This window comes from Entelurus aequoreus, linkage group LG16, assembly GCF_033978785.1.
Source record: "Entelurus aequoreus isolate RoL-2023_Sb linkage group LG16, RoL_Eaeq_v1.1, whole genome shotgun sequence".
NCBI classification, from domain to species: domain Eukaryota; kingdom Metazoa; phylum Chordata; class Actinopteri; order Syngnathiformes; family Syngnathidae; genus Entelurus; species Entelurus aequoreus.
In genome coordinates, this window is record NC_084746.1 from 4,118,396 (window position 1) to 4,145,031 (window position 26,636).

The window sequence follows — 26,636 nt, forward strand, 5'->3', positions numbered from 1 at the left end:
CCGTGCGATCGGCACGTTTTCCTTCTGCTTGTTTTGTGTTTTTGGTACGTGTTTAATTTTGAAGATGAAATCATGTTCCTACCTGCACGCCTTGTCCGGAGTGGTCCGTCTGCATCCCGGGGGAACAAACCTCGCAGTAAGCTGCGAACCCCCCCCGTCGTGACAACACGTATTTTTAGAATATGTCGAGGGCCGATACAAAACAAGCTGCAGGCCCAAAATGTCCCCCTGTGCCACGCTTTGGACATCCCTGCTTTGAACAGTCCTAGAACTATAGCACTTCTAATCAGCAAAGTGTAATGTATCGTATCTGGGTCAACGGACGCGTTAGCGCTGCAGGTCAAATATGTGTGAAAAGAAGTCTCCCATTTTAGAAGCGGCATTGCACTGGCGTGTCAGCGGGCCTGGCTGGCCTCACCTTCAACTGTCGAGCTGAGAAGGAGAACGTCCGGACATCTTTCACGGTGGAGAAACGGATCAATTTCCTCCTCAAGCAGGGACCCTGGAATGTTGAGCGCGAATGTCCGTGTTAGCATAATATACCAAAAAACCTTAGTCGTAACCAAAACTAATAATTAAGGTTTAAATTCAGCATTTGATGATAAGCTAAGAACATTTGAGAAGGTTTTCAAGTAGTTTCATTAATCCGTCTTAGACCAGAGGATGTTTCTGTTTAGTTCAGTTTAATCATTCATTATAGAACATTTAAAAACAACCTCAGTTGACCTAAGTACAACACAGAAATAAAACAGAAAATAAAATGGTGTAAAACATTGACAAAATGTAAAAAAAAAAAAACATTCATTTACACATTTTCATTTTAACACAGCAGCAGGAATAAAATACTACAATAGCAATTTTATCTTAAAATAAGTGAGAAAAATATATCACATAAAAACACTAAAATAATACAAACATAGTAAATAAAGAAAATGTGTTAAAATAAGAATTAAACGGCCCAAATATCCTGCCTAACTGAAAGGCAGGGATAACAAAAGTGTTTTTCAGCCTGGATTTAAACTGGCTTGGTAACTGGGAAGGTCCACAGTCTAGGACCTGCCACTGCAAAGGTTCTATCTCCTCTGGTTTTCAGCCTGGCTTTTAACATTAGATACTTAAAGTAACCGGGAGACAGTCATTACGTTTCCATGCACTAAATTAGTCCTCAAATAGTTTGTTTTCTTGTAGGGTTAAACGGTATACCAGTATTAGTATACTAATTAATCATATTCTGTACTTTACCGCCTCTGAAAAGTATCTGTCCCCCCGGTTTCTTTTCTTTTCTCCTCTGCCTCCCTCTCCTGCGTGGAAGGGGGGGGGGGGGCACAGGTCCGGTGGCCATGGATGAAGTGCTGGCTGTCCAGAGTTGGGACCCAGCGTGGACCACTCGCCTGTGCATCGGTTGGGGACATCTCTGTGCTGCTGACCCGTCTCTGCTCGGGATGGTCTCCTGCTGGCCCCACTATGGACTGGACTCTCACTATTATGTTAGATCCACTATGGACTGGACTCTCACACTATTATGTTAGATCCACTATGGACTGGACTCTCACACTATTATGTTAGATCCACTATGGACTGGACTCTCACACTATTATGTTAGATCCACTATGGACTGGACTCTCACACTATTATGTTAGATCTACTATGGACTGGACTCTCACTATTATGTTAGATCCACTATGGACTGGACTTTTACACTATTATGTTAGATCCACTATGGACTGGACTCCCCCTATTATGTTAGATCCACTATGGACTGGACTCTCACACTATTATGTTAGATCCACTATGGACTGGACTCTCACACTATTATGTTAGATCCACTATGGACTGGACTCTTACACTATTATGTTAGATCCACTATGGACTGGACTCTCACACTATTATGTTAGATCCACTATGGACTGGACTCTCACACTATTATGTTAGATCCACTATGGACTGGACTCTCACACTATTATGTTAGATCTACTATGGACTGGACTCTCACTATTATGTTGGATCCACTATGGACTGGACTCTCACTATTATGTTAGATCCACTATGGACTGGACTTTTACACTATTATGTTAGATCCACTATGGACTGGACTCCCCCTATTATGTTAGATCCACTATGGACTGGACTCTCACACTATTATGTTAGATCTACTATGGACTGGACTCTCACTATTATGTTGGATCCACTATGGACTGGACTCTCACTATTATGTTAGATCCACTATGGACTGGACTTTTACACTATTATGTTAGATCCACTATGGACTGGACTCCCCCTATTATGTTAGATCCACTATGGACTGGACTCTCACACTATTATGTTAGATCCACTATGGACTGGACTCTCACACTATTATGTTAGATCCACTATGGACTGGACTCTCACACTATTATGTTAGATCCACTATGGACTGGACTCTCACACTATTATGTTAGATCCACTATGGACTGGACTCTCACACTATTATGTTAGATCCACTATGGACTGGACTCTCACACTATTATGTTAGATCCACTATGGACTGGACTCTCACACTATTATGTTAGATGGACTAGGCTCTCACACTATTATGTTAGATCCACTATGGACTGGACTCTCACACTATTATGTTAGATCCACTATGGACTGGACTCTCACAATATTATGCTAGACCCACTTGACGTCCATTGCATCCGGTCTCCCCTAGAGACCGGATGTTTTTCCCTGCCCTTATGTGGGCTCTGTACCAAGGATGTCGTTGTGGCTTGTGCAGCCCTTTGAGACACTTGTGATTTAGGGCTATATAAATAAACATTGATTGATTGATGTAGCATCTTTATTTATTTATTTTTGTAGTCCTAGTGGGGTAAAACGCTCCACTGCGGGTTACTGAATGCAACATTACCAGCAGTCAGAAGCTAAGCTCAGTAAATAAGTTTTTGTTCTTCCTCTGTCAATGCATCGTCCTCCAGTCCTCTTAGCAAGTGCATCCTACTTGCAAATGGGACAAAGGGTGTCATTTTCGCCGGGGTTTTCTTGACTCTCGGCCATGACAACAGCTGCCAACTAACTGTGCACCGCCACTTCTTAAGGCTACCACCCCCCACCCCCCCACCCCCCCTCCTTCCCAGTCATTAGCCCATCCATTAGTGCTTTCTGGATTTAAGGCTTTTTTAGCAGCTGACTCCTGTGCACTTTGGTCCTTGTGGCTCGGCACATCAGCACAGATGGGCTGCAGTACCCCCGGGCTTCTTTATGCCCACTATTATTCAACGTGCATGTACACTACCGTTCAAAAGTTTGGGGTCACATTGAAATGTCCTTATTTTTGAAGGAAAAGCACTGTACTTTTCAATGAAGATAACTTTAAACTAGTCTTAACTTTAAAGAAATACACTCTATACATTGCTAATGTGGTAAATGACTATTCTAGCTGCAAATGTCTGCTTTTTGGTGCAATATCTACATAGGTGTATAGAGGCCCATTTCCAGAAACTATCACTCCAGTGTTCTAATGGTACAATGTGTTTGCTCATTGGCTCAGAAGGCTAATTGATGATTAGAAAACCCTTGTGCAATCATGTTCACACATCTGAAAACACTTTAGCTCGTTACAGAAGCTACAAAACTGACCTTCCTTTGAGCAGATTGAGTTTCTGGAGCATCACATTTGTGGGGTCAATGAAACGCTCAAAATGGCCAGAAAAAGAGAACTTTCATCTGAAACTCGACAGTCTATTCTTGTTCTTAGAAATGAAGGCTATTCCACAAAATTGTTTGGGTGACCCCAAACTTTTGAACGGTAGTGTATATACAGCCCGGCCCCCGGCCAACATTTTTTTAATTGTAATTTTGAAGAATTTATCTGAATGTGCATGAACTATTTCTGTTCAAAATAGTTAGAAATGTCACATGTTAAATGTTTAAATATTAACTGTCAGTTTACTGTACTGTGCCAACTGTACTACTATATGAGTACGTGTTTTCTATTGTTTCATTGAAAAAACAGCAAAGTCCATTTGGCTGTCATCTGTTTTAATTATGAGACACAATTGTGTCAAAATCATGATTTTTTTTTTCATGCTTGAAGTAAGAAATGATGACTTTAAAAAAGTAGTTTTCTACTTGTGAGTGTTGATGACACAGCTTTGCAACAGTTGATATTCTAGTTTCAAGCATGTTTTACTCAATATAGCTCATCAAATCTCAGCAACAAGCTGTAATATCTTACTGAGATCATTTAGGACCAAAACACTTAAAACAAGTAAAACACTCTAACATCAAATCTGCTTAGTGAGAAGAATGATCTTATCAGACAGAAAATAAGCAAATATCACCCTTATTTGACATATTTCATCTTACTTAGATTCCAGTTTTTCCAGTGTGGGTAATTATTTTGACTCCGGGGGCCTAATTTAGAGTAAAAAAATGTGTCTGGGGGCCGGTATATATGATTTTTTTTTAGGAACACTAATACAAAACCTCACAATAATGTCTGAATGCTAAAAACGTTATGACAGACCGCCTTAAAAAAAAAACGGAATGGAATTAAAAAATTTTTTTACTGAATGAGACACCCAGAATGTACATGAAAATAAACACTGTAGGATTTTCAATATTAACTACACTGCAAAAAGTCAGTGTTCAAAAACAAGAAAGAAAACACAAAAATTGGGGGTATTTTATTTGAACTAAGCAAAATTATCTGCCAATAGAACAAGAAAATTCGGATTGTCAAGACTTTCCACAACAAGTAAAATTAGCTAACCTCAATGAACCCAAAAATACCTTAAAATAAGTATATTCTCACTAATAACAACTGTACTACTATATGAGTACGTATTTTCTATTGTTTCATTGGAAATAAAACAGCAAAGTCCATTTGGCTGTCATCTGTTTTAATTATGAGACACAATTGCCCGTATGTGGGCTCTGTACCGAGGATGTCGTTGTGGCTTGTACAGCCCTTTGAGACACTTGTGATTTAGGGCTGTATAAATAAACATTGATTGATTGATTGATTGTGTCAAAGTCATGATTTTTTTAAATTTCATGCTTGAAATAAGAAATTATGACTTTAAAAAAAGTAGTTTTCTACTTGTGAGTGTTGATGACACAGCTTTGCAACAGTTGATATTCTAGTTTCAAGCATGTTTTACTCAATATAGCTCATCAAATCTCAGCAACAAGCTGTAATATCTTACTGACATCATTTAGGACCAAAACCCTTAAAACAAGTAAAACACTCTAACATAAAATCTGCTTAGTGAGAAGAATTATCTAATCAGACAGAAAATAAGCAAATATCACCCTTATTTGACATATTTCATCTTACTTAGATTCCAGTTTTTCCAGTGTGGGTAATTATTTTGACTCCGGGGGCCTAATTTAGAGTAAAAAAATGTGTCTGGTGGCCGGTATATATGGTTTTTTTTTAGGAACACTAATACAAAACCGCACAATAATGTCTGAATGCTAAAAACGTTATGACAGACCGCCTTAAAAAAAACGGAATGGAATTAAAAAAATTTTTTACTGAATGAGACACCCAGAATGTATATGAAAATAAACACTGTAGGATTTTCAATATTAACTACACTGCAAAAAGTTAGTGTTCAAAAACAAGAAAGAAAACACAAAAATTGGGGGTATTTTATTTGAACTAAGCAAGATTATCTGCCAATAGAACAAGAAAATTCGGATTGTCAAGACTTTCCACAACAAGTAAAATGAGCTAACCTCAATGAACCCAAAAATACCTTAAAATAAGTATATTCTCACTAATAACAACTGTACTACTATATGAGTATGTATTTTCTATTGTTTCAGTGAAAATAAAACAGCAAAGTCCATTTGGCTGTCATCTGTTTTAATTATGAGACACAATTGTGTCAAAATCATGATTTTTTTTTTAATTTCATGCTTGAAATAAGAAATTATTACTTTAAAAAAGTAGTTTTCTACTTGTGAGTGTTGATGACACAGCTTTGCAACAGTTGATATTCTAGTTTCAAACATGTTTTACTCAATATAGCTCATCAAATCTCAGCAACAAGATGATAATTTAGGACCAAAACCCTTAAAACAAGTAAAACACTCTAACATAAAATCTGCTTAGTGAGAAGAATTATATTATCAGACAGAAAATAAGCAAATATCACCCTTATTTGACATATTTCATCTTACTTAGATTCCAGTTTTTGCAGTGTACAACCACCATAATAAATAAACATGTTTACATATTGATAAATGTTTGGCCCTTTTAACCATAACAGACCATGATCACTTTCAATACAGCATTATATCTGATAAAATGCTGCAAACTCAGTCTCTCCGCTGCCATTCAAAGGAAATCTTTCACAAAATAGAACCAGATGGGTCACGTAGTTCTGGCAAATGTGCAGCGTGCCAGTTTGATGTCTCTTCTTCAAGACTGATACCGGCCAAAACGCACTGAAAGAAGGAGTGTTACTCTCGTTTAGAGACAATTACAGTATAAAGATCGATACTGTACATCGGCTGAAAATAAGGATTCCTGGTGAGGTCGAGGTGAAGCTCCGCCAGTTGTGCTTCCTTTCTCAGCAGATGTGAGCCGACCACTCGTCCTCCTGCTGGGACAAACCAACCCCGCTTTTTGCTCCCTGCCGCATATTCTCTACATGTAGCAGTGCGAAGCCATTGTTTCCAAAGTTCCTGTCATTGTCTTTGAAAATAGACGCTCTGCTGCGCTTGGCGAGATGACAGAGGCCAACTTTGGGCGTGGTTACTCAAACGTTTGGTGGTCATGTTGTTCTTCAAAGCTTTTTGTCTTCCATTCAATAGTTGAGTGGAATGAAAGCAGACACTAACAGACAACTTGGAGTTAGGTCAGGTTTCTACAAGTGCTTGCTAATCATGATGAAGCTTGTGTCCATACGGGTGTTGTCCCAATACCAATATTTTGGTACTAGTACCTGTCATGATCCGTGGTCCATATCATGTTTCTGTTCTGTTCTGTTAGTTTTGGACTCGTTTTAGTTCCTGTTTGACACCTGCGTTTGTTTTAGTTACCATGGCTACTTATGCTTTTCACCTGCCTCTGGTGTTCGGGACCGGCGCACCTGCTTCTAATCAGAGGACTATTTAAGCCTGCCTTTGCCAGTCAGTCGTCCTGGGGTCATTATTGGTTTCATGCCACAGTTTCGTGAGGTTCATGTCTATAGTTTCATGTCCTAAGTTTTTGCCTTAGCTTCCGCGTGCGATAGGCACGCTTGCCTTCGGGTTGTTTTCTGTTTTGTACCTCGTTGATTGTTTCTTAAAGGCCTACTGAAATGATTTTTTATTTATTTAAACGGGAATAGCAGATCCATTCTATGTGTCATACTTGATCATTTCGCGATATTGCCATATTTTTGCTGAAAGGATTTAGTAGAGAAAATTGACGATAAAGTTCGCAACTTTTGCTCGCTGATAAAAAAAAGCCTTGCCTGTACCGGAAGTAGCGTGACGTCACAGGAGCTAGTATTCCTCACAATTTTCCTTTGTTTACAATGGAGCGAGAGAGATTCGGACCGAGAAAGTGACGATTACCCCATTAATTTGAGCGAGGACGAAAGATTCGTAGATGAGGAACGTGAGAGTGAAGGACTAGAGAGGCAGTGCAGGACGTATCTTTTTTCGCTCTGACCGTAACTTAGGTACAAGCTGGCTCATTGGATTCCACACTCTCTCCTTTTTCTATTGTGGATCACGGATTTGTATTTTAAACCACCTCGGATACTATATCCTCTTGAAAATGAGAGTCGAGCACGCGAAATGGACATTTAAAGTGACTTTTATCCCCACGACAATACATCGGTGACACACTTAGCTACTGAGCTAACGTGCTAGCATCGTTCTCAAATGAAGATAGAAACAAAATAAATAAACCCCTGACTGGAAGGATAGACGGAAGACCAACAATACTATTAAACCATGTACATGTAACTACACGGTTAAGAATTTTCAGCCTGGTAAGGCTTAACTATGCTGTTGCTAACGACGCTAAGGCTAATTCAGCAACTTAGCAACCGGACCTCACAGAACTATGTACTCTCTCCTTTTTCTATTGTGGATCACGGATTTGTATTTTAAACCACCTCGGATACTATTACCTCTTGAAAATGAGAGTCGAGAACGCGAAATGGACATTTAAAGTGACTTTTATCTCCACGACAATACATCGGTGACACACTTAGCTACTGAGCTAACGTGATAGCATCGTTCTCAAATGAAGATAGAAACAAAAGAAATAAACCCCTGACTGGAAGGATAGACAGAAGATCAACAATACTATTAAACCATGGACATGTAACTACACGGTTAAACATTCTCAGCCTGGTAAGGCTTAACAATGCTGTTGCTAACGACGCTAAGGCTAATTTAGCAACTTAGCAACCGGACCTCACAGAACTATGATAAAAACATTAGCGCTCCACCTATGCCAGCCAGCCCTCATCTTCCCATCAACAGCCGTGCTCACCTGCGTTCCAGCGATAAACGGCGCGACGAAGGACTTCACCCGTGGGTTTGGCGGCAAGCATCGGCTAGGCGTCTGCTATCAGGGTAAGTAGACCTTGTTGTGTTGCTGTAAGTATTGTAGTTAGCCGCTAATACACCGATCGATCCCACCTACAATGTTCTTCTTTGCAGCCTCCATTGTTCATTAAACAAATTGCAAAAGATTCACCAACACAGATGTCCAGAATACTGTGGAATTTTGTCGAAGAAAACAAGAGGTTTCTGTATCGGGTTCGATGGGGTCCAACCACTTCCGTGGATTTTGTGACGTCACGCGCATAAATCATATCCAAAGGAGTTTTTCAAGCGGAAGTGTGGCGGGAATTTTAAAATGTCACTTTATAAGTTAACCCGGCCGTATTGGCATGTGTTGCAATGTTAAGATTTCATCATTGATATATAAACTATCAGACTGCGTGGTCGCTAGTAGTGGCTTTCAGTAGGCCTTTAAAATTAAATCATGTTCCTACCTGCAAGTCCTGTCCGGAGTCGTCCGTTTGCCTTCCTGGGAGAACGACCCCGCAGTAAGCGAAAACCACGTCGTGACAGTACCAAAAGTATTTCGATACTTTTCGGTACTTTTCTAAATAAAGGGGACCACATAAAAATTGCATTATTGGCTTTATTTTAACAAAAAATCTTAGGGTACATGAAACATATGTTTATTATTGCAAGTTTGTCCTTAAATAAAATAGTGAACATACAAGACAACTTGTCTTTTAGTAGTAAGTAAACAAACAAAGGCTCCTAATTTAGCTGCTGACATATGCAGTAACATATTGTGTCATTTTACATTCTATTATTTTGCCAACATTATTAAGGACAAGTGGTAGAAAATGAATTATTAATCTACTTGTTCATTTACTGTTAATATCTGCTTACTTTCTCTTTTAACGTGTTCTATCTACACTTCTGTTCAAATGTAATTATCACTTATTCTTTTCTTGTTTGATACCTTACATTAGTTTTGGATGATACCACAAATTTGGGTATCAAACCGATACCAAGTCGTTACAGGATCATGCATTGGTCATATTCAAAGTCCTCATGTGTCCAGGGACGTATTTCCTGAGTTGCAAGTTATAACCTTGTGGAAAAGCTTGAAAACTGATCTTAAAAAACTTGCATTCTCTTATGGAAAGCCTGCATATGGAACAGACCGGGAATAGGCTGTAAAACTCCCTTTCTCAGCACTTGAGGTGCAAATATTACAAATAAAGACAACTTTGGAAAAGATGGCAAAGGACAAAAAAATTGAAAGACAAATGTGGGCAAGGCAGGATTGTGTGATGAGGAATGTTTCAAGCACTGTTAATGTCTCCTTGAGTCAGACTGCTGCCCACTTCCATGCCGGCGTTGCTAGAAACCCCACCTCCTCCCACTTTTTACTTCTCTCCACCCACCCCCCCCTTACAATACCCTCCTCTCTCTCCCTTCCTGGCCAAGAAATCTTAGGCAGCGTTTAATTGCGCCGTCGGTCATCAGACTTCAGTTGGGCTACCGTGGTCGGCTCCGGTTTTTGGGTTCTACTTCCCTCACACTCTCGGACAGCCATATGGATGGAGTCCGTTACTAGAGCACGCCTGGATCGCACATGGAAACCAGAGAGGGACTTGGCAAATCCAGGTATCGCCGACTACGCAAGGGAATGAGACGGAGTAAAAGGAGGAGAAAGCCAGCAAAGAGTGGAGGGGGCGGTTGAAATGCAGAAAGCCAGAGACTCCTGAGGCAGCAAATGAGACAGAACAAGCAAGCGTGAGAGGTGGAGGGAGGTGCAAGGAGAGATTTCAGAGAGCGGGAGCTCCAGGGGGAAGAAGTCGGGGAAAAAAAGTTAAGAGAAAGAAGAGAGAAAGGGGAAGAAAAGAACTGGCTTTGAAGAGGAAAGGAGAGGCAGGGAAACAACAGACAGGAAGGAAGGGGAGGGGGAAGTCTTGTGTAAAGGGAGAAGGGGGGAGGCTACGGAGAAGTTTTCTTGCGGGGAGCCACTAGATGAGAAAAACAGAATGAGTGAATGACAGAACTTCACAGAGCGATTTTTTTCCCCTGAGCGCTTTTTTCCACGTATACCTTTTCGGACATGTACACAGAAGGCGGACAAGCGACAGCACACAGGCGATTCATCCATGGCCCGTGCCCCTGCCAACGCTGTGACCAGCGCGGCGGGCTGAGGTACCAACCAGCGTTGAGCAAACAGGCTGACCACCAACATCTGGAAAGCCGAAGAGACATTCAGTCTCCTCGGGTTAAGGACGAAGGATGGAGGACGCCCAGAGAAGACCGAGGCAGTCACTGTAGCCCTCAGAGATGGCCTCGGTTCCTGGGGTCTGGCCCCTTACACCAGTCTAACGACCTGCCCCGACTTTGTCGTCCATGTGAGTTGAACTCTTCCAGGTGGGATTATTTGCCAGAAGCCAGCGTGACACACTGTCCGTCTTTCAGAGAGTGTGTGGTGGCGCACAGCCACTCCAAGGCACACCTCTTTAATGGCGGGATTCCACACCCACTCCCTCATTTACGGGTCAAAGGACAAGGGTGTGGCTATAGTAGGACGGTCCAATATGATGTATTTGTCGGCAACAAAGAGGAAGGATGTGCACATTTCGCCGGAAATGACCATTTGAAGCAAAATAATCCCAGTTTGGAACAATTACTTGTAGCTAATGGGCATTGTGGACCAAAGCCTGGACCCTCCAAAGGAAAAGAGGGAAGCAATACCAATCAGGACTCAGGTAATTCACCGGAGAACTGTAATGGACACTCCCACAAAAGTTTCTTCGCAACTGAAGTCCCACAGAAACACTTTAACCAAAAGAAGGGGCCTTCTGCTCGACCCCCAGCCATCATCAACTCGGACGTTGACCAGAACCAGCACCAAGGTGTGGGTTTGGCAAAGCAAACGAGAGGGCATGACGTGGTGAAGGATCAGATCCGACAAGTGGTGACAAATCTAGAGGACGTCTTGGGAGGTTTAAAGCAAGTTCACGTGGAGATGAAAGAGGTGGGAGAGTCATTGTTTTTGTTCCAACATTTTTATTTGATCTTTCATAAGAAAGCGGGGAATTTCATTTAGTCCAGGTCAGGTGATTTAAAAATTCTGTGTACAGTGTAGTTCACTTTGACACAATCGGCCAGTGTTTGTGATCATGGCAGCTAATCCCTGTATGTGTGCATGCTGACACGTTGTTTGTATAGGACACCTTCTTGGGGCACGGCCATTAAGAACAATTTTTACTGAACTTTTGTTTCTGGCAAGCCTGCCTGACTAAATTGTGCTTTAGGTGTCGATTTTCCATATAGCAAAACATCGCAAATTAACTTATTCCTGAGTATTGGTGCAAAGTCATCTTTCACTGTTCCTAGAAAGTTAGAATTTTAGCTTAATTGTAAATTAAGGTGTATGTTCCAGTCTGGTGTAGCTCCTCTGATGATCTTGGCTTCTGTTTTTAAAGAGATTCTGTCGATGAGAAAAATCCATATGTTTCTTTTAGGTCATCAAGCAGATCGATTATCTCACGGCCAGCATCGACCTCAGCGAGAAACCACCCAGCATCACTCGCGGGTCTTCCAATAATATTCCCGCCTCTACTCATCAAAGAGAACTCAGGACGTCCCCTCCGCCTGATCACAAGCACATCCTGGTCGAGGGGTCAAGGCATTCGGACGAAGAACGCATCACCTTACGAACCAACTCCCCGTCGCCCATTCATATGGCGTCTGTGGTCAAAACCCGCTGCTTCACCCCACCCGACCACAGCAAGGACGTCAAACACGAGAGATCCAATGTGAACGGGCACCCTGCAAACCACAAAGCGGACACCTCAGAGCTCCATTCGCTGAACCTACATTCCAAAGTTGTCATCAGGAACAGCACGGTCCATTCAAGAACACAAAAGCCTCCGCCGCACCCGCAAAATGGACGGTGCGGCAACACTTCAAACCCCGTGAGGACCCTTGAATACGCCTGGAAAGGCCACCAGAACGGCAGCATAGTGTGAAGAAGGGGACAGAGAGTGCGGTGGTTGTCTGCCCCGGTGCCATGGGGGGGCTGAAACATGAGACCCTTCTGCAGTGAGTGGGGGTCAGAGTACGAGCAAGCAGGGGCACAACTCATGGTAAGTACAAGGGGATCCTTTTTCCTACTCTTGTCCTCACAGTGTTGATGTTTCCGCCGAGGCACGCTGCTGATGACGTCAGCCATGTTTACGGGCAGCTTAGTCAGTAAATGAATTGCGGCTCTGACTGAAAAGTTGTTTTTTTTTTTAAGTGTGTTTGATGCGTGTGTGGGCGACGAGGAGGGCAGCGCGTCTGCGTTTATTGCCGTCACGTGACTTCCCGGTCTACGCTGTAAAAAAATGTCTGCTTTGAAACAACCCAAACAAGGCAAAGATACTAGGGCCGTTCTTGTTGGTAATTAGATGTTTTGTTTTTGTCAATTCACCAAAATCTGACAACCCAAAAGCAGATCCTAAATCCTGAAACTCTGCCTTGAAAAGACACAATGAGAGCCCACCACCTATTCCCTCCAGTCATGTGACACAACGGAGGCGTCACATACACGATATGATCACAGCTCTGACTCAAGAGTGCCATAATTAACCCCGAGTTTAGCAGCCTTTCTTCTAAATGACATCAGCCAGAAAGCCCCTTCAGCCATTGAGGAACAACACAGAGTTGAATGTTCCAAAATAGAATGAGACCACCTTTGCTGATGCTCGCATACCTCCCTCTTGTGCAGAGTATGTGCAACTGCAGTATATTTTTCTGGAGGCGCCTGAATTCGGGCAAGCACGGTCTGGTTTTAATCATAAAACCCCCTGGCCACCTGCCATACTGAGCGAGGCGAACTCTCAGTATATGTGCGGCGTCCGTGCAAACACGAACAAAGTGGCCTACTCCTGCGTCACAGCATGAAGGTTTATGCCATTTATTTACTCGAATAAATGACTTTTAGGAGTCGTTCCGCCTATGTCTGTACAACGGCGTCTTTCAGGTCCTAATGAGGCCGTTGACATTTCAAGGATCCAATTCCTCAGAATTAGTCACTCAGCACAGGTCCATTAGTAAATGGCTGGCACAACAGATTGTGTGCTATGTTACTCAGTCCCTCACACATACGTATTATTCACTGGCAAACTAACCACTAATTGTCATTATTTTTCAGGAAAGATATGCCTGTACCAGAATTTACGTGACACAAAAGTAGCATCAACAAGTGCTGAGAAGAATAGAAGAAGTTAAGTGAAGTTACGTATTTTCCGGACTATAAGGCGCACTTAAAATCCTTTTTTTTGTCCTAAAACTCGACAGTGCAGCTTATAACCCGGTGCGCCTAATGTTTGGAATAATTCTGGTTTAGCTTAACGACTTTGAAGCCATTTTTTTGGGTACATGGTGTAATGAAAAGTGTGACCAGTAGATGGCAGTCAAACATAAGAGATATGTGTAAACTGTAATGTGATGGCAATATGACTCAAGTAAACAACACCAACATTTTTATATGTTCCATTGAAAACATAGAACATTACACACGGCACTCAAAAATCCATCAAATTGTTTTAGTACGACTTTGGTAAGCTATGAGGCCGCACCGCTTGATGGATTGTCGGCGCATTAAACATACAAGTATTATTATGGTGTGTGTATAAGGTAAGACATATAATCTGGCGTTTTCCGCAATATTATGCAAAGGCAACTTTTCTTACCTTCTGGTACCTGCTGATCTGGATTTGGGATCTGCATAAATCCTTAAAAATTGTGCACCTCCGCCTTTGTAGTCCGGGCCGACACCGTAGTCGATAAGCTTCGTCTTTTCCTCTATCCTCTTGTTATGTGACATTCATCCTCCGCTGTTGCCATTTCTAATATAAAGTAGTGTAAAGTTCTTACTTATATCTGTCAGTAAACTCGCCATGAAAGCGCTAAAACATACCGGTGTAGTGAGTTTATAATATTCACCCAAGGAACTTTAGTTATTAGAGAGTTCCGGTCGGATGTTTTTTCATGGGACACATTTCCGTCCTTGTTGTTGTTTCCAGATGAGGAAATGCTGCTCCGTTATTGATTGAAGTAAAGTCTGAATGTCATTAAAACAGTTAGCGCCATCTTTTAACACTTCTTCCACTCCCGTCCTTGCACGCGATGGCCGATGGCGGGGAGAAGACGCTGCCGAAGGTGAGTCACGTAAATAAGACCGCCCCAAAACGCAGCATCCGGAAGCGACTGTCAGAAAGCGGCTTGAAGATGATGTGTAAAACATCATCTATGCCAGTGGTCCCCAACCTTTTTGTAGCTGGGGACCGGTCAACGCTTGAAAATGTGTCCCACGGACGGGGGGAAATATATATATATATATATATATATATATATATATATATATATATATATATATATATATATATATATATATATATATATATATATATATATATATATATATATATATTTTTTTTTTTTTTTTTTTCATAAAGAAATACAATCATGTGTGCTTACGGACTGTATCCCTGCAGACTGTATTGATCTATATTGATATATAATGTATATATTGTGTTTTTTATGTTGATTTAACTAAAAAAAAAAAAAAAAAAAAAAAAAAAAAAAAATGTATTTATTTTTTTAATTTTTTTTTTAATTTCTTGCGCGGCCCGGTACCAATCGGTCCGCGGACTGGTACCGGGCCGCGGCCCGGTCGTTGGGGACCACTGATCTATGCAACATTTTGACCAAAGAACCACCATTACATGTTATGTAGACCAGTGGTCCCCAACCACCGGGCCGATTGGTACCGGGCCGCACAAGAAATTAAAAAAAAAAAAAAAAAAAAAAAAAAAAATTTAATCAACATAAAAAACACAATATATACATATTGTGTATGTGTATGTCAATATAGATCAATATCGTCTGCAGGGATACAGTCCGTAAGCACACATGATTGTATTTCTTTATGAAAAAAAAAAATAAATAAAAAAATAAAATCCCCCCCCTCTTTCAAGCGTTGACCGGTCCCCAGCTACAAAAAGGTTGGGGACCACTGATGTAGACCACAAGGAAGTCTTTTCAGTTTAGAAAAAAATAATAACAATATGATTCCTTTAATGCGCCTTATGTGTGAAAAAAGATCAAAAATAGACCATTCATCGGCAGTGCGCCTTATAATCCGGTGACAGCGATAGGCAGGGACGGGAGTTTTTCAATAACCGTCCAATTGATGGACAGCTGTTTATTCATCTTAAATGTATTTTTTGCTGTTCCTTGCCTTGGTATATGCATGGACGATAACTCAAGTCCAGCCTGGGGAAATGCTGCTGCAGACAAGTGAGCCCAAGCTTGACAACCCAAAAATAGCAAATAGCAAATAATAAATGACAGGGCCCTTTATGTAAAATTTTACAGTAAACTTATTCTGAGCCCTTTCCTGCGACTGTCACTATTAAACGAATATACAGGAATGTTTTATTTAACCCAGGGGTCGACAACCCAAAATGTTGAAAGAGCCATATATTATATGTTAAGGCCCAAGCTGTTTGTTTACATGCTTTTTTTATTTTTCTTTACTATTTGGACTTATTGGACCCTAATTAGATAAAAAACTAAGAATCTTCTTAATTCTTATTTTTACACTTTTTTTTTCCCAAATTCCATTGTATGTTATACTCTTCTGACACCACCAGATGGCAGTATAAGTGTCCACATAAGTGGCCATAAGACCCCAATTTAGTATTGTACACAATTTTGGAAATAAGAGCTAAAAGGTGCTGTCCACGCATGTGGCCACTAAGCCTTTAGAGCTTTTAATGGAGCAAAAATACAAATAACAAATCTGTCTGGAGCCGCAAACATTTTTAAGCCGTATATAAGTGTTATAATGAAGGCAACACATGACGTGAGTGTCTATATTAGCTATAATAGCCTACTATCAAAATGACTATGTGTCGCAGGCTGACGCAAATCTCCGTTGACAGAAATGTTGAAATTTTATATTTACTCTACACATTTTTACAACATTAGAAACCATTAGTAAATCAGAGGCTACTCCTGGAAATGACTGGCTTTTAATGGCCAAAGGTATAGATGTGTGTGTCCAAGTTAAAGGAAACGTAAGGCTGTCTTCTTCTAATAGATTTAATACAATCTTTGGCAAGCTAAGTAAGGTTTGCTGTGGTCTGGAACAACATGGCACACAAAATGAAGTGAATAAAATGAAGCCAATATTACATACAGATAATGTGTCATGGGACATGCAAAATTATATACAAAGAGGATAAAAGTAAAGGATATTAAATGAGCTCAAATATACCTACAAATGATGATGCAATATGTACATACAGCTAGCCAAAATAGCATGTTAGCATTGATTAGCTTGCAAATATGCCTGATTAGCACTCCAACAAGTCACTAACATCGACAAAGCGCACCTTTGTGCATTCACGCACAGTATAAAACGTTTGGTGGACAAAATGAGACAAAGGACGGGAAGATTTTACATGTAAACAAACTGTTGCGTCACAGTCCACACTATGGTGAGTTCAAGAACCGCCGAAATTAGTAGGAAAAAATGATGCTCACCATATACTCTCACCAGTGAAGCATACACACAAACATATTAAACAGTGGTAGTTCTAACAATTGCGAAGGTTTGTGTCATGTTTGTTCTCAAACAAAAAACATACTAAAACATTTTCAATCCTTTTTAAAAAATGCTCCATGGAGCCACTAGGGCGGCACTAAAGAGCGCGGGTTGCTGACCCCCTTTTTAACCTGTCATTTGTTAGTGTCTCGTGGTGTAGCGGTATGAGCGACATCATAGGTTTTATTTGTAATTATTTTATTAATTTTTCCGGGTTGGGGAGGTGACCCTGCCCCAAGTGGAGGAGTTCAAGTACCTCGGAGTCTTGTTCACGAGTGAGGGAAGAGTGGATGGTGAGATCGACAGGCGGATCGGTGCGGCGTCTTCAGTAATGCGGACGCTGTATCGATCCGTTGTGGTGAAGAAGGAGCTGAGCTGGAAGGCAAAGCTCTCAATTTACCGGTCGATCTACGTTCCCATCCTCACCTATGGTCATGAGCTTTGGGTTGTGACCGAAAGGACAAGATCACGGGTACAAGCGGCCCAAATGAGTTTCCTCCGCCGGGTGTTGGGTCTCTCCCTTAGAGATAGGGTGAGAAGCTCTGTCATCCGGGGGGAGCTCAAAGTAAAGCCGCTGCTCCTCCACATGGAGAGGAGCCAGATGAGGTGGTTCGGGCATCTGGTCAGGATGCCACCCGAGCACGTCCGACCGGTAGGAGGCCACGGGGAAGACCCAGGACACGTTGGGAAGACTATCTCTCCCGGCTGGCCTGGGAACGCCTCGGGATCCCCAGAGAGGAGCTGGACGAAGTGGCTGGGGACAGGGAAGTCTGGGCTTCTCTGCTTAGGCTGCTGCCCCCGTGACCCGACCCTTTTCCGGGCGAGAACCATGGACTCGGACTTGGAGGTGCTGAGTCTCATACCAGTCGCTTCACACTCGGCTGCGAACCGATCCAGTGAGAGCCGAAGATCTAATGGATAATTATATACACTAAGTAATTATCAACATTATTATTACTAATTACTGAGTAAGTGAATAATGACCTTCGTCAGATCTGACGAAGGTCAGTAATCTTATGATGTGTTCAATGTGGTCATGTAAAATGTGTTGTTAGTGGAACATTTAATGGCCTAAATACAAAAAAAGTTGGCTGTTGAAAGATATGTTATTTGTCTTCATGGACACCATAATAGCTGATAACAATAAAGTGAATAAGACTACAATTTTGGACAGTTTACACCAGGGGTCACCAACGCGGTGCCCGCGGGCACCAGGTAGCCCGTAAGGACCAGATGAGTAGCCCGCTGGCCTGTTCTAAAAATAGCTCAAATAGCAGCACTTACCAGTGAGCTGTCTCTATTTTTTAAATGTTATTTATTTACTAGCAAGCTGGTCTCGCTTTGCCCGACATTTTTAATTCTAAGAGAGACAAAACTCAAAAAGAATTTGAAAATCCAAGAAAATATTTTAAAGACTTGGTCTTCACTTGTTTAAATACATTCATTATTTTTTTTTACTTTGCTTCTTATAACTTTGAGAAAGACAATTTTAGAGAAAAAATACAACCTTAAAAATGATTTTAGGATTTTTAAACACATATACCTTTTTACCTTTTAAATTCCTTCCTCTTCTTTCCTGACAATTTAAATCGATGTTCAAGTAAATTTATTTTTTCTATTGTAAAGAATAATAAATACATTTTAATTTAATTCTTCATTTTAGCTTCTGTTTTTTCGACGAAGAATATTTGTGAAATATTTCTTCCAACTTATGATTAAAATTCAAAAAAATTATTCTGGCAAATCTAGAAAATCTGTAGAATCAAATTTAAATCTTACTTCAAAGTCTTTTGAATTTCTTTTAAAATTTTTGTTCTGGAAAATCTAGAAGAAATAATGATTTGTCTTTGTTAGAAATATAGCTTGGTCCAATTTGTTATATATTCTAACAAAGTGTAGATTGGATTTTAACCTATTTAAAACATGTCATCAAAATTCTAAAATTAATCTTAATCAGTAAAAATTACTAATGATGTTCCATAAATTATTTTTTTAAGTTTTTCTCTTCTTTTTTTCGGTTGAATTTTGAATTTTAAAGAGTCGAAATTGAAGATAAACTATGTTTCAAAATTTAATTGTCATTTTTTCCGTGTTTTCTCCTCTTTTAAACCGTTCAATTAAGTGTAAATATCATTAGTTATTAATAATAACATAGAGTTAAAGGTAAATTGAGCAAATTGGCTATTTCTGGCAATTTATCTAAGTGTGTATCAAACTGGTAGCCCTTCGCATTAATCACTACCCAAGAAGTAGCTCTTGCTTTCAAAAAGGTTGGTGACCCCTGGTTTACACTGACTTTTGAAATGGTTTACAAATGTTTTTCTTCCGGGAAAGCGAGTCTCCCTACCTAGAGCTATGGAGCTAAGAAGCCCATTTAGATTGTGCCCAAGAATAGGTTAGTTCTGCCTTTGATTTTGCAAGAAACATAACATTTATTGTTTACAATATGTATCATGGAACAACAAACCTTTATGCTCTGCTGCTTCATCTGAGTTGATGTCCACACCGCTCGCCTGTTTTGGTGTATTAGTGAACTGCTGCTCCACTAGCAGTGACTAACACATTAGTCACCACCTGGGCTATATCAATTATATAACACCAACATTTTAATTTTTTTTTAAACCTCAATTTAAACTTTAATTGACATTAGATGAGCTTTGTCGTTTTATTTGATGTCATATTTGTTTCATAAAAATGTGCTCTTTGTTTTACTTGCACATTTAAGTTAAATGTTACATATTTACCTGATTTATTATTATTTTTTGCATATTGGTGCTTTATTGTTAAACATAATACAATACCCACTATACCAGGGGTGTCAAACGTACGGCCCGAGGGCCGGATCAGGCCCACGAACAGGTTTTATCCGGCCAGTGCGATGAGTTTGCTAAGTATAAATATTAACCTGAAATTTTTGAATAAAAAAGAAACTGCTGTTCTCAATGTGTCCACTGGATGTCACAATAGCAATTCTTTGTAGATGTTTTTGTACATATGTACAAAATAAACCAAGTTTCAATTAATCAAAAAGTCGAGGAAAATGATCAAACTACATAAATAACATACTGTAATTTGATTTTTATTTTTTATTTTGATAGATTGAAAATGAACACCAATGAGTTGATGAACATTATGACATAATTTATTCAGAAAATATAAATAACGACAAATAAAGTATGTATATTATTAACCTCAACATGTACCGGTAAGTGTAAAAAAACCCCCGACAACATTATGATTTGTACAATTTCAGAATGCGCTTGAATTATAAGCCCCGTTTCAGCCACACTCTACCATCGTTCATTTTTTACACGGGTAAGTGCGCCGTCTATTTCTTGAATCTCCGACTCTTAGCTTTGTATGGACTCATCGATCGCTGAGTTTGGAAGGGAAGTGACGCCAGAAAGGCCGCGCCGCAGCCAGCTTCATGACAGACGCTTGTGGAAATCACACATGAATACCTTGAAAGAAGGAAACGGGCGATTGCAGCTATTCGGGATACAACACATCTCAGACGGCAACATAGCAATAGTTGAGCGACGGTTTTGGATCAGGCCTGGAAGAACGGCAGCCTGGTGGGATATGTTTGTCAATGAGTGTGTTGTGCCACAGGAACGGCAAGAGAACTTTCCAATGTCCAGGTCAGCTGTGATTCTACTTAGCGAAAAACTTGTCGAAGGGGAGACAACGAGAATGCGGGCTCACGTGGACGAGGGAGTACTACGGAAAACAGAGAATGCATTTGGACTGGCAAAGCAGACTGTGAAATATTGTCCGTGATGTATGACGAGCGATTACCGTATTTTTCGGAGTATAAGTCGCTCCGGAGCATAAGTCGCACCGGCCGAAAATGCATAATAAAGAAGGAAAAAACATATATAAGTCGCACTGGAGTATAAGTCGCATTTTTGGGGGAAATTTCTTTGATAAAAGCCAACACCAAGAATAGACATTTGAAAGGCAATTTAAAGTAAATAAAGAATAGTGAACAACAGGCTGAATAAGTGTACGTTATATGAGGCATAAATAACCAACTGAGAACGTGCCTGGTATGTTAACGTAACATATTATGGTAAGAGTCATTCAAATAACTATAACATATAGAACATGCTATACGTTTACCAAACAATCTGTCACTCCTAATCGCTAAATCCCATGAAATCTTATACGTCTAGTCTCTTACGTGAATGAGATCAATAATAATATTTGATATTTTACGCTAATGTGAGTACAAAACATCTAGTTTTGTACTCCGTAACTATCGTGAAGCCATGAAGTGGTTGCGGCCGTCAAGTACGACCGCCAATTTCAGCCTACAAGCGCAGTGTCCTGACCAGATATCTAGATCCCTGGATTAATTGTCGTAAAATGTTCTTTATCGCATTGTTTACGTCCACACGTCCATTAAAGATATGATTCATGTATGTTGGCTCAGGTGTGATTAGAGTTGCAAAGCGGTGGAAAGTTTCCGGTAAATTTCCGGAAACTTTCCGGAAATTTACCACAGGAAGTTGAGCTCGGGAAGTTTGGAAATATTGACCATTTTTTGATTATTCAAAGTTGGACACCGTCCACGGTAATTTATGGGAATTAATGGGGAATTACAATAATGATATATTATTAGGCACTTGTCTATATGCTGCTGTATCTTTGTGGCATTTTTGACGTAGCTCTTTGCACAGTATTTGCAAATGTACACCGCCTTTCTGCCTACATTGGTTGGGGTGAAATGTCTCCACACATCAGATGGTGTACGTGGCATTATTCTCTTTGTATTTATTTATTCTTGTAAAACACTAATGCAATGCCACACACAGATATAAATAGTCAGCTGAACAATTGGAGTAGTCTTTAAAAATATTTGACTGATGGACAAATGAATAGAAATAGGCTAGATGAATAAATGAACAGTCAATCAGCATGCTAAATCAAACTATAAGCTACATTCTTGTATGACAACAGAATGGCTAGCAGAACAGAAGGCAGAGGAAACTACACCTTTTGATTCAGTATTTGCTAGTTGAACTTTACACATCACAAAAAAGGTCAATTCGGATCGCTAACCTTGCTAGCATAAATGAATGGGATTTAACATAGAGAAAATTAGCATCACGGCTAACGGAGAAATATTTTCGGTTCATTATGAGACTGTGGTGGTACATAAACCTAGCTAGCTAGAGATATTGGCCCCAAAATCATTGAACAAGTACAGGAACAGCTAGCTAGCTTGAGTGTAAGTCTGCTGGAGTAGTCTACAGTCATACAGTAACAAGCAATTACACCTCTATTACACTTAAATCATACTTGCCAACCCTCCCGTTTTTAGCGGGAGACTCCCGGTATTCAGCCGGAGCTGGAGGCCACGCCCCCTCCAGCTCAATGCGGACCTGAGTGGAGACAGCCTGTTCTCACGTCCGCTTTCCCACAATATAAACAGCTTGCCTGCCCAATGACGTCATAACTGTAGAATGATGGAGGGCGAGTTCTTGGTTTCTTATGTGGGTTTATTGTTAGGCCGTTTCATTATCAATCAATCAATCAATGTTTATTTATATAGCCCTAAATCACAAGTGTCTCAAAGGGCTGTACAAGCCACAACGACATCCTCGGTACAGAGCCCACATACATTAACACATTAACGTCCTCCCAGCGCGGTAACAACACACAACAACAGCAGTCACGTTTAGTCTACCGTAAAGCAGTTCTTCTGCCGTAAACAGCAATGTTGTGACACTCTTAAACAGGACAATACTGCCATCTACTGGATAGCCTCCAGAACACTGACATTCAAGTATTTCTTTTATTTATATGTATAATAAAATAAATATATATATATAGCTAGAATTCACTGAAAGTCAAGTATTTCATACATATGTATGTATATATATATGTGTATATATATATATATATATATATATATATATATATATATATATATATATATATATATATATATACATATATGAAATACTTGAGTTGGTGAATTCTAGCTTAAATATATTCCCCTCTTAACCACGCCCCAACCACGCCCCCCACCCCACCCCCGACCACGCCCTCCCCCCCACCTCCCGGTATCGTAGGTCTCAAGGTTGGCAAGTATGACTTAAATACCATAGATCAAATATATTTACCCCATCAACACTTACCTGACTGGATGAAGTCCTTGGGCTCAAATACTAGTGTGGCCTCAATAGCCCTGCTGTAGTGTGTAGCATGCTGGGAATTCTCTGTGCATGTGATGGAGGAATGCACAGTGCAGGGTTGAAATTCCACTGAATTTGCATTAAATCAGGTTGTTTTAGCTAATAATCATGCTGCAAGATCTAGCATGTTGCATTCAATGTTTATTCCCGTTAATTCCCAAGGAAAGTTTCCAACTTTGAATATTCCCAGAATTTGGCAACCCTAACAGGCCCCCTACGATATGAGGATGTTAAAAGTTCTATGTATATCATTTGTATCGTATATCATCAATATTGCGCAACTCAGCATGTGTACACGGGTTACTGTTCTAGTTTAGTCCCATCTCTGCAGCCGACCATGCCTGATGTCTGCTATTCGAGGCAACATTTTTGTCATGGTGTGCAAGTGTGAAGGTCGAGCCAACTATGCCAGTGACTGACTACCTCTCACTAATTTCGCTTTGAAAAAAAATGAACAAAAACTGCGAAGCTCGGCAACATGACTCATGAGGACACATACAAAAGAACTCAGGAGAGCTCAGCGTTCCCTCTGAGTACCCTGCCAATGTCTTTTTTCCCCAAGAAAGACCTTGGAAAAAAGTACGGCTTGTGCGTCTGGTAAAAAACAACAACATGGCAACTCGTAAGGGTTCGGTGACCGCTTTTAACTTGCTTTTGCCGTGTGATTTCTCCAGCAGGAGCTGACGCCACTCAGACGTTGCAGCTGTCAGTCGGAAACGGAACATGGTCCGAGGGTGGAGGATGTTTCACCCTACAGAAACCTCGCACGGGGGCTCAAGCGTGGAAGTGATTTTTTTTGGTTCTGGAACTGGCAGATAACACGACGAATACACTGCAACCAGAACGCGTCTGATGACACGTTCCCGCAGCGAGATACGCCAACGCAACTGGAGTTGGCGGGAAAAAACGTGCCGCAACATGTCCGGCCTTTGTAGGGGCATTAATTAATTTTCTGTACCATTAATTCTGGGCATAGAGCGAGAGGGGGCACACTGTGGACTGATTCAACCAGAAAACGTGATTAAATTACGTTGGATGGTCCATTACTGCAACAAAAGGGAATAATTTTTAGACATCATCTCGAGTCGTTAGCTCATCCTTGCACATACAGGGGACGGCGTGGCGCAGTTGGCAGCAACCTGAGGGTTCCTGGTTCGATCCCCACCTACCACCAACTTTGTCACGTTCGTTGTGTCCTTGAGCAAGACGCTCCTGGTGGGTCACGGTCGGGGCCTCGCACGGCAGCTCCCGCCATCAGTGTGTGAATGAACGGGTGAATGTGGAAATAGTGTCAAAGCGCTTTGAGTACCTTGAAGGTAGAAAAGCGCTCTACGAGTATAACCCATTTACAGTGAGCTAGCACACGTGGTACATTGCACAAAAAAATAACCGCAAACTCAGGTTTTAATTTTCCAAAAGGTTGCACCTTCATTTTGTGTATGGGGAAAAACTACCGGGCACAGTGGCTGTTACGTATTTAGGGTCAAAACTTTGTAATTATTTTATTTAGGCACTAAGGCAATGATTTGTAACAGACAATCAAGGCTATAAACCAGGGGTGTCAATCTCATTTTAGCTCATTATGGAGGAAAATGTGTACACAGTGTTATGATCCGTGGCCCGTTTAATGTTTTGTTATTTTCTGTTAGTTTTCGACTCCCTCAGTTCCTGTTTTTGTGCACCTTTGAGTTTGTTTTATTTAAGCCTGCCTCTGTCGGTCAGTCGGCCTGGCTTTACGCAACCGGTTACGTGAGTATTCCTTGTCTTCTAGTCTATGCTAAGTGTTAGCCTTAGCAGTGCGATCGGCACCTTTTTTTTGTTTTTGGTACTTGTTTGATTTCGAAGAATAAATCATGTTCCTACCTGCACGCCTTGTCCGGAGTGGTCCGTCTGCATCCCGGGGGAACGAACCATGCAGTAAGCTGCGACCCCCTCGCCGTAACAGAATGAAGCCAGGTTGACTGACAGGCAAAGGCAGGCTTAAATAATGCCTCTGATTAGTGCTCGGGAAACAGGTGAGCGCCCCGAACACCAATCAGAGACAGGTGGAAACAATAAGCAACCATGGTAACTAAAAACAAACTCAAGGGTGCACAAAAACAGGAACTGTGGGAGTCTAAAACTAACAGAAAATAACAAAACATGATCCGGGCCACGGATCATAACACACAGGCGGGCCAGAATATTAAAAAACGTGGCGTTAAAACTAAAAAATAAAGACAACTTCAGATTGTTTTCTTTGGCCAAAAACAGAACAAACACATTCTGAAAAGATTACAATAAAAATATAGAAAAAAAGATTAGAGTTTAGATCCATGAAGGAAAGAAGAAAGTGAATGAATGTTTATAACTGAATAAATGTACATATGCATAAAAATGTGTCTTCCTTTGTATTTTTTTTTTTTTATGAATTAAGTAATGTTTATGACAACCTTTTTCCAAAACACAATATAGAATGTGAGATATAACAGGGGGACGGCGTGGCGAAGTTGGTAGAGTGGCCGTGCCAGCAATCGGAGGGTTGCTGGTTACTGGGGTTCAATCCCCACCTTCTACCATCCTAGTCACGTCCGTTGTGTCCTTGGGCAAGACACTTCACCCTTGCTCCTGATGGCTGCTGGTTAGCGCCCTGCATGGCAGCTCCCGCCATCAGTGTGTGAATGTGTGTGTGAATGGGTGAATGTGGAAATAGTGTCAAAGCGCTTTGAGTACCTTGAAGGTAGAAAAGCGCTACACAAGTATAACCCATTTATCATTTATCATTTATAAAGCATACATGGACCCCATTTTTTACGGGGACTGGTTCAGGACAACAATTGGAGTGCGCCAAGGATGCCTTCTCTCTCTCCCATTCTCGTCAGCATCTTTCTGGAGCGTATCATGACGGATGCCCTGGCAGATCATGAAGGAACTGTCAGCATTGGAGGCAGACCAAAGACCAACATCCGTTTTGCAGATGATATCGATGGGCTAGCTGGAGAAGAAAGAGAACTTGCCAGTCTAGTTGAAAGGCTTGATACCACCTCCCGAGCCTATGGAATGGAAATCCATGCTGAAAAAACCCAAAATGATGACCAACAACAACCGCTCAGACATCAAAGTCAATGGACAGGCACTGGACACGGTGTCGAGCTTCAAGTACCTCGGAGCAATCGTGTCCGATGAAGGATCCAGACGAGAAGTCCTTGCCAGAAGTGCTCAAACAACTGCTGCCCTGGCAAAACTCAGACCCATATGGAAAGACACAAACATCAGTCTGGCATCAAAGGTGAGATTAAAGCGCTCACTCG

General features: G+C 40.9%; 1 protein-coding gene across 3 annotated transcripts; it reads left to right on the top strand.

Moving 5' to 3' along the window:
* The first annotated feature begins 10,451 nt into the window (after positions 1-10,451).
* Positions 10,452-25,837, top strand: LOC133631249 (uncharacterized). Of its 3 annotated transcripts, none has more exons than XR_009821417.1 (3): positions 10,452-11,518; positions 12,009-12,632; positions 24,021-25,837. XR_009821417.1 is itself a non-coding variant. In XM_062023418.1 (2 exons), the coding sequence occupies exons 1-2, from the start codon at positions 10,598-10,600 to the stop codon at positions 12,513-12,515; spliced, it is 1,428 nt and encodes a 475-aa protein (XP_061879402.1). In that variant the 5' UTR covers positions 10,452-10,597; the 3' UTR covers positions 12,516-12,722. The 3 variants fall into 3 exon arrangements, 1 of the variants encoding a protein (XP_061879402.1); XR_009821418.1 differs by having other exon boundaries at positions 24,024-25,837; XM_062023418.1 differs by lacking the exon at positions 24,021-25,837 and having other exon boundaries at positions 12,009-12,722.
* The last annotated feature ends 799 nt before the right edge of the window (positions 25,838-26,636 follow it).

What these genes read in the sequence shown, in the direction of transcription:
- LOC133631249 (XM_062023418.1), top strand. Translation starts at nt 10,598, where the DNA reads ATGTACACAGAAGGCGGACAAGCGACAGCACACAGGCGATTCATCCAT. An exon ending in TTCACGTGGAGATGAAAGAG is followed by an intron (nt 11,519 to 12,008) that starts GTGGGAGAGTCA and finishes TGTTTCTTTTAG; the next exon opens with GTCATCAAGCAGATCGATTA.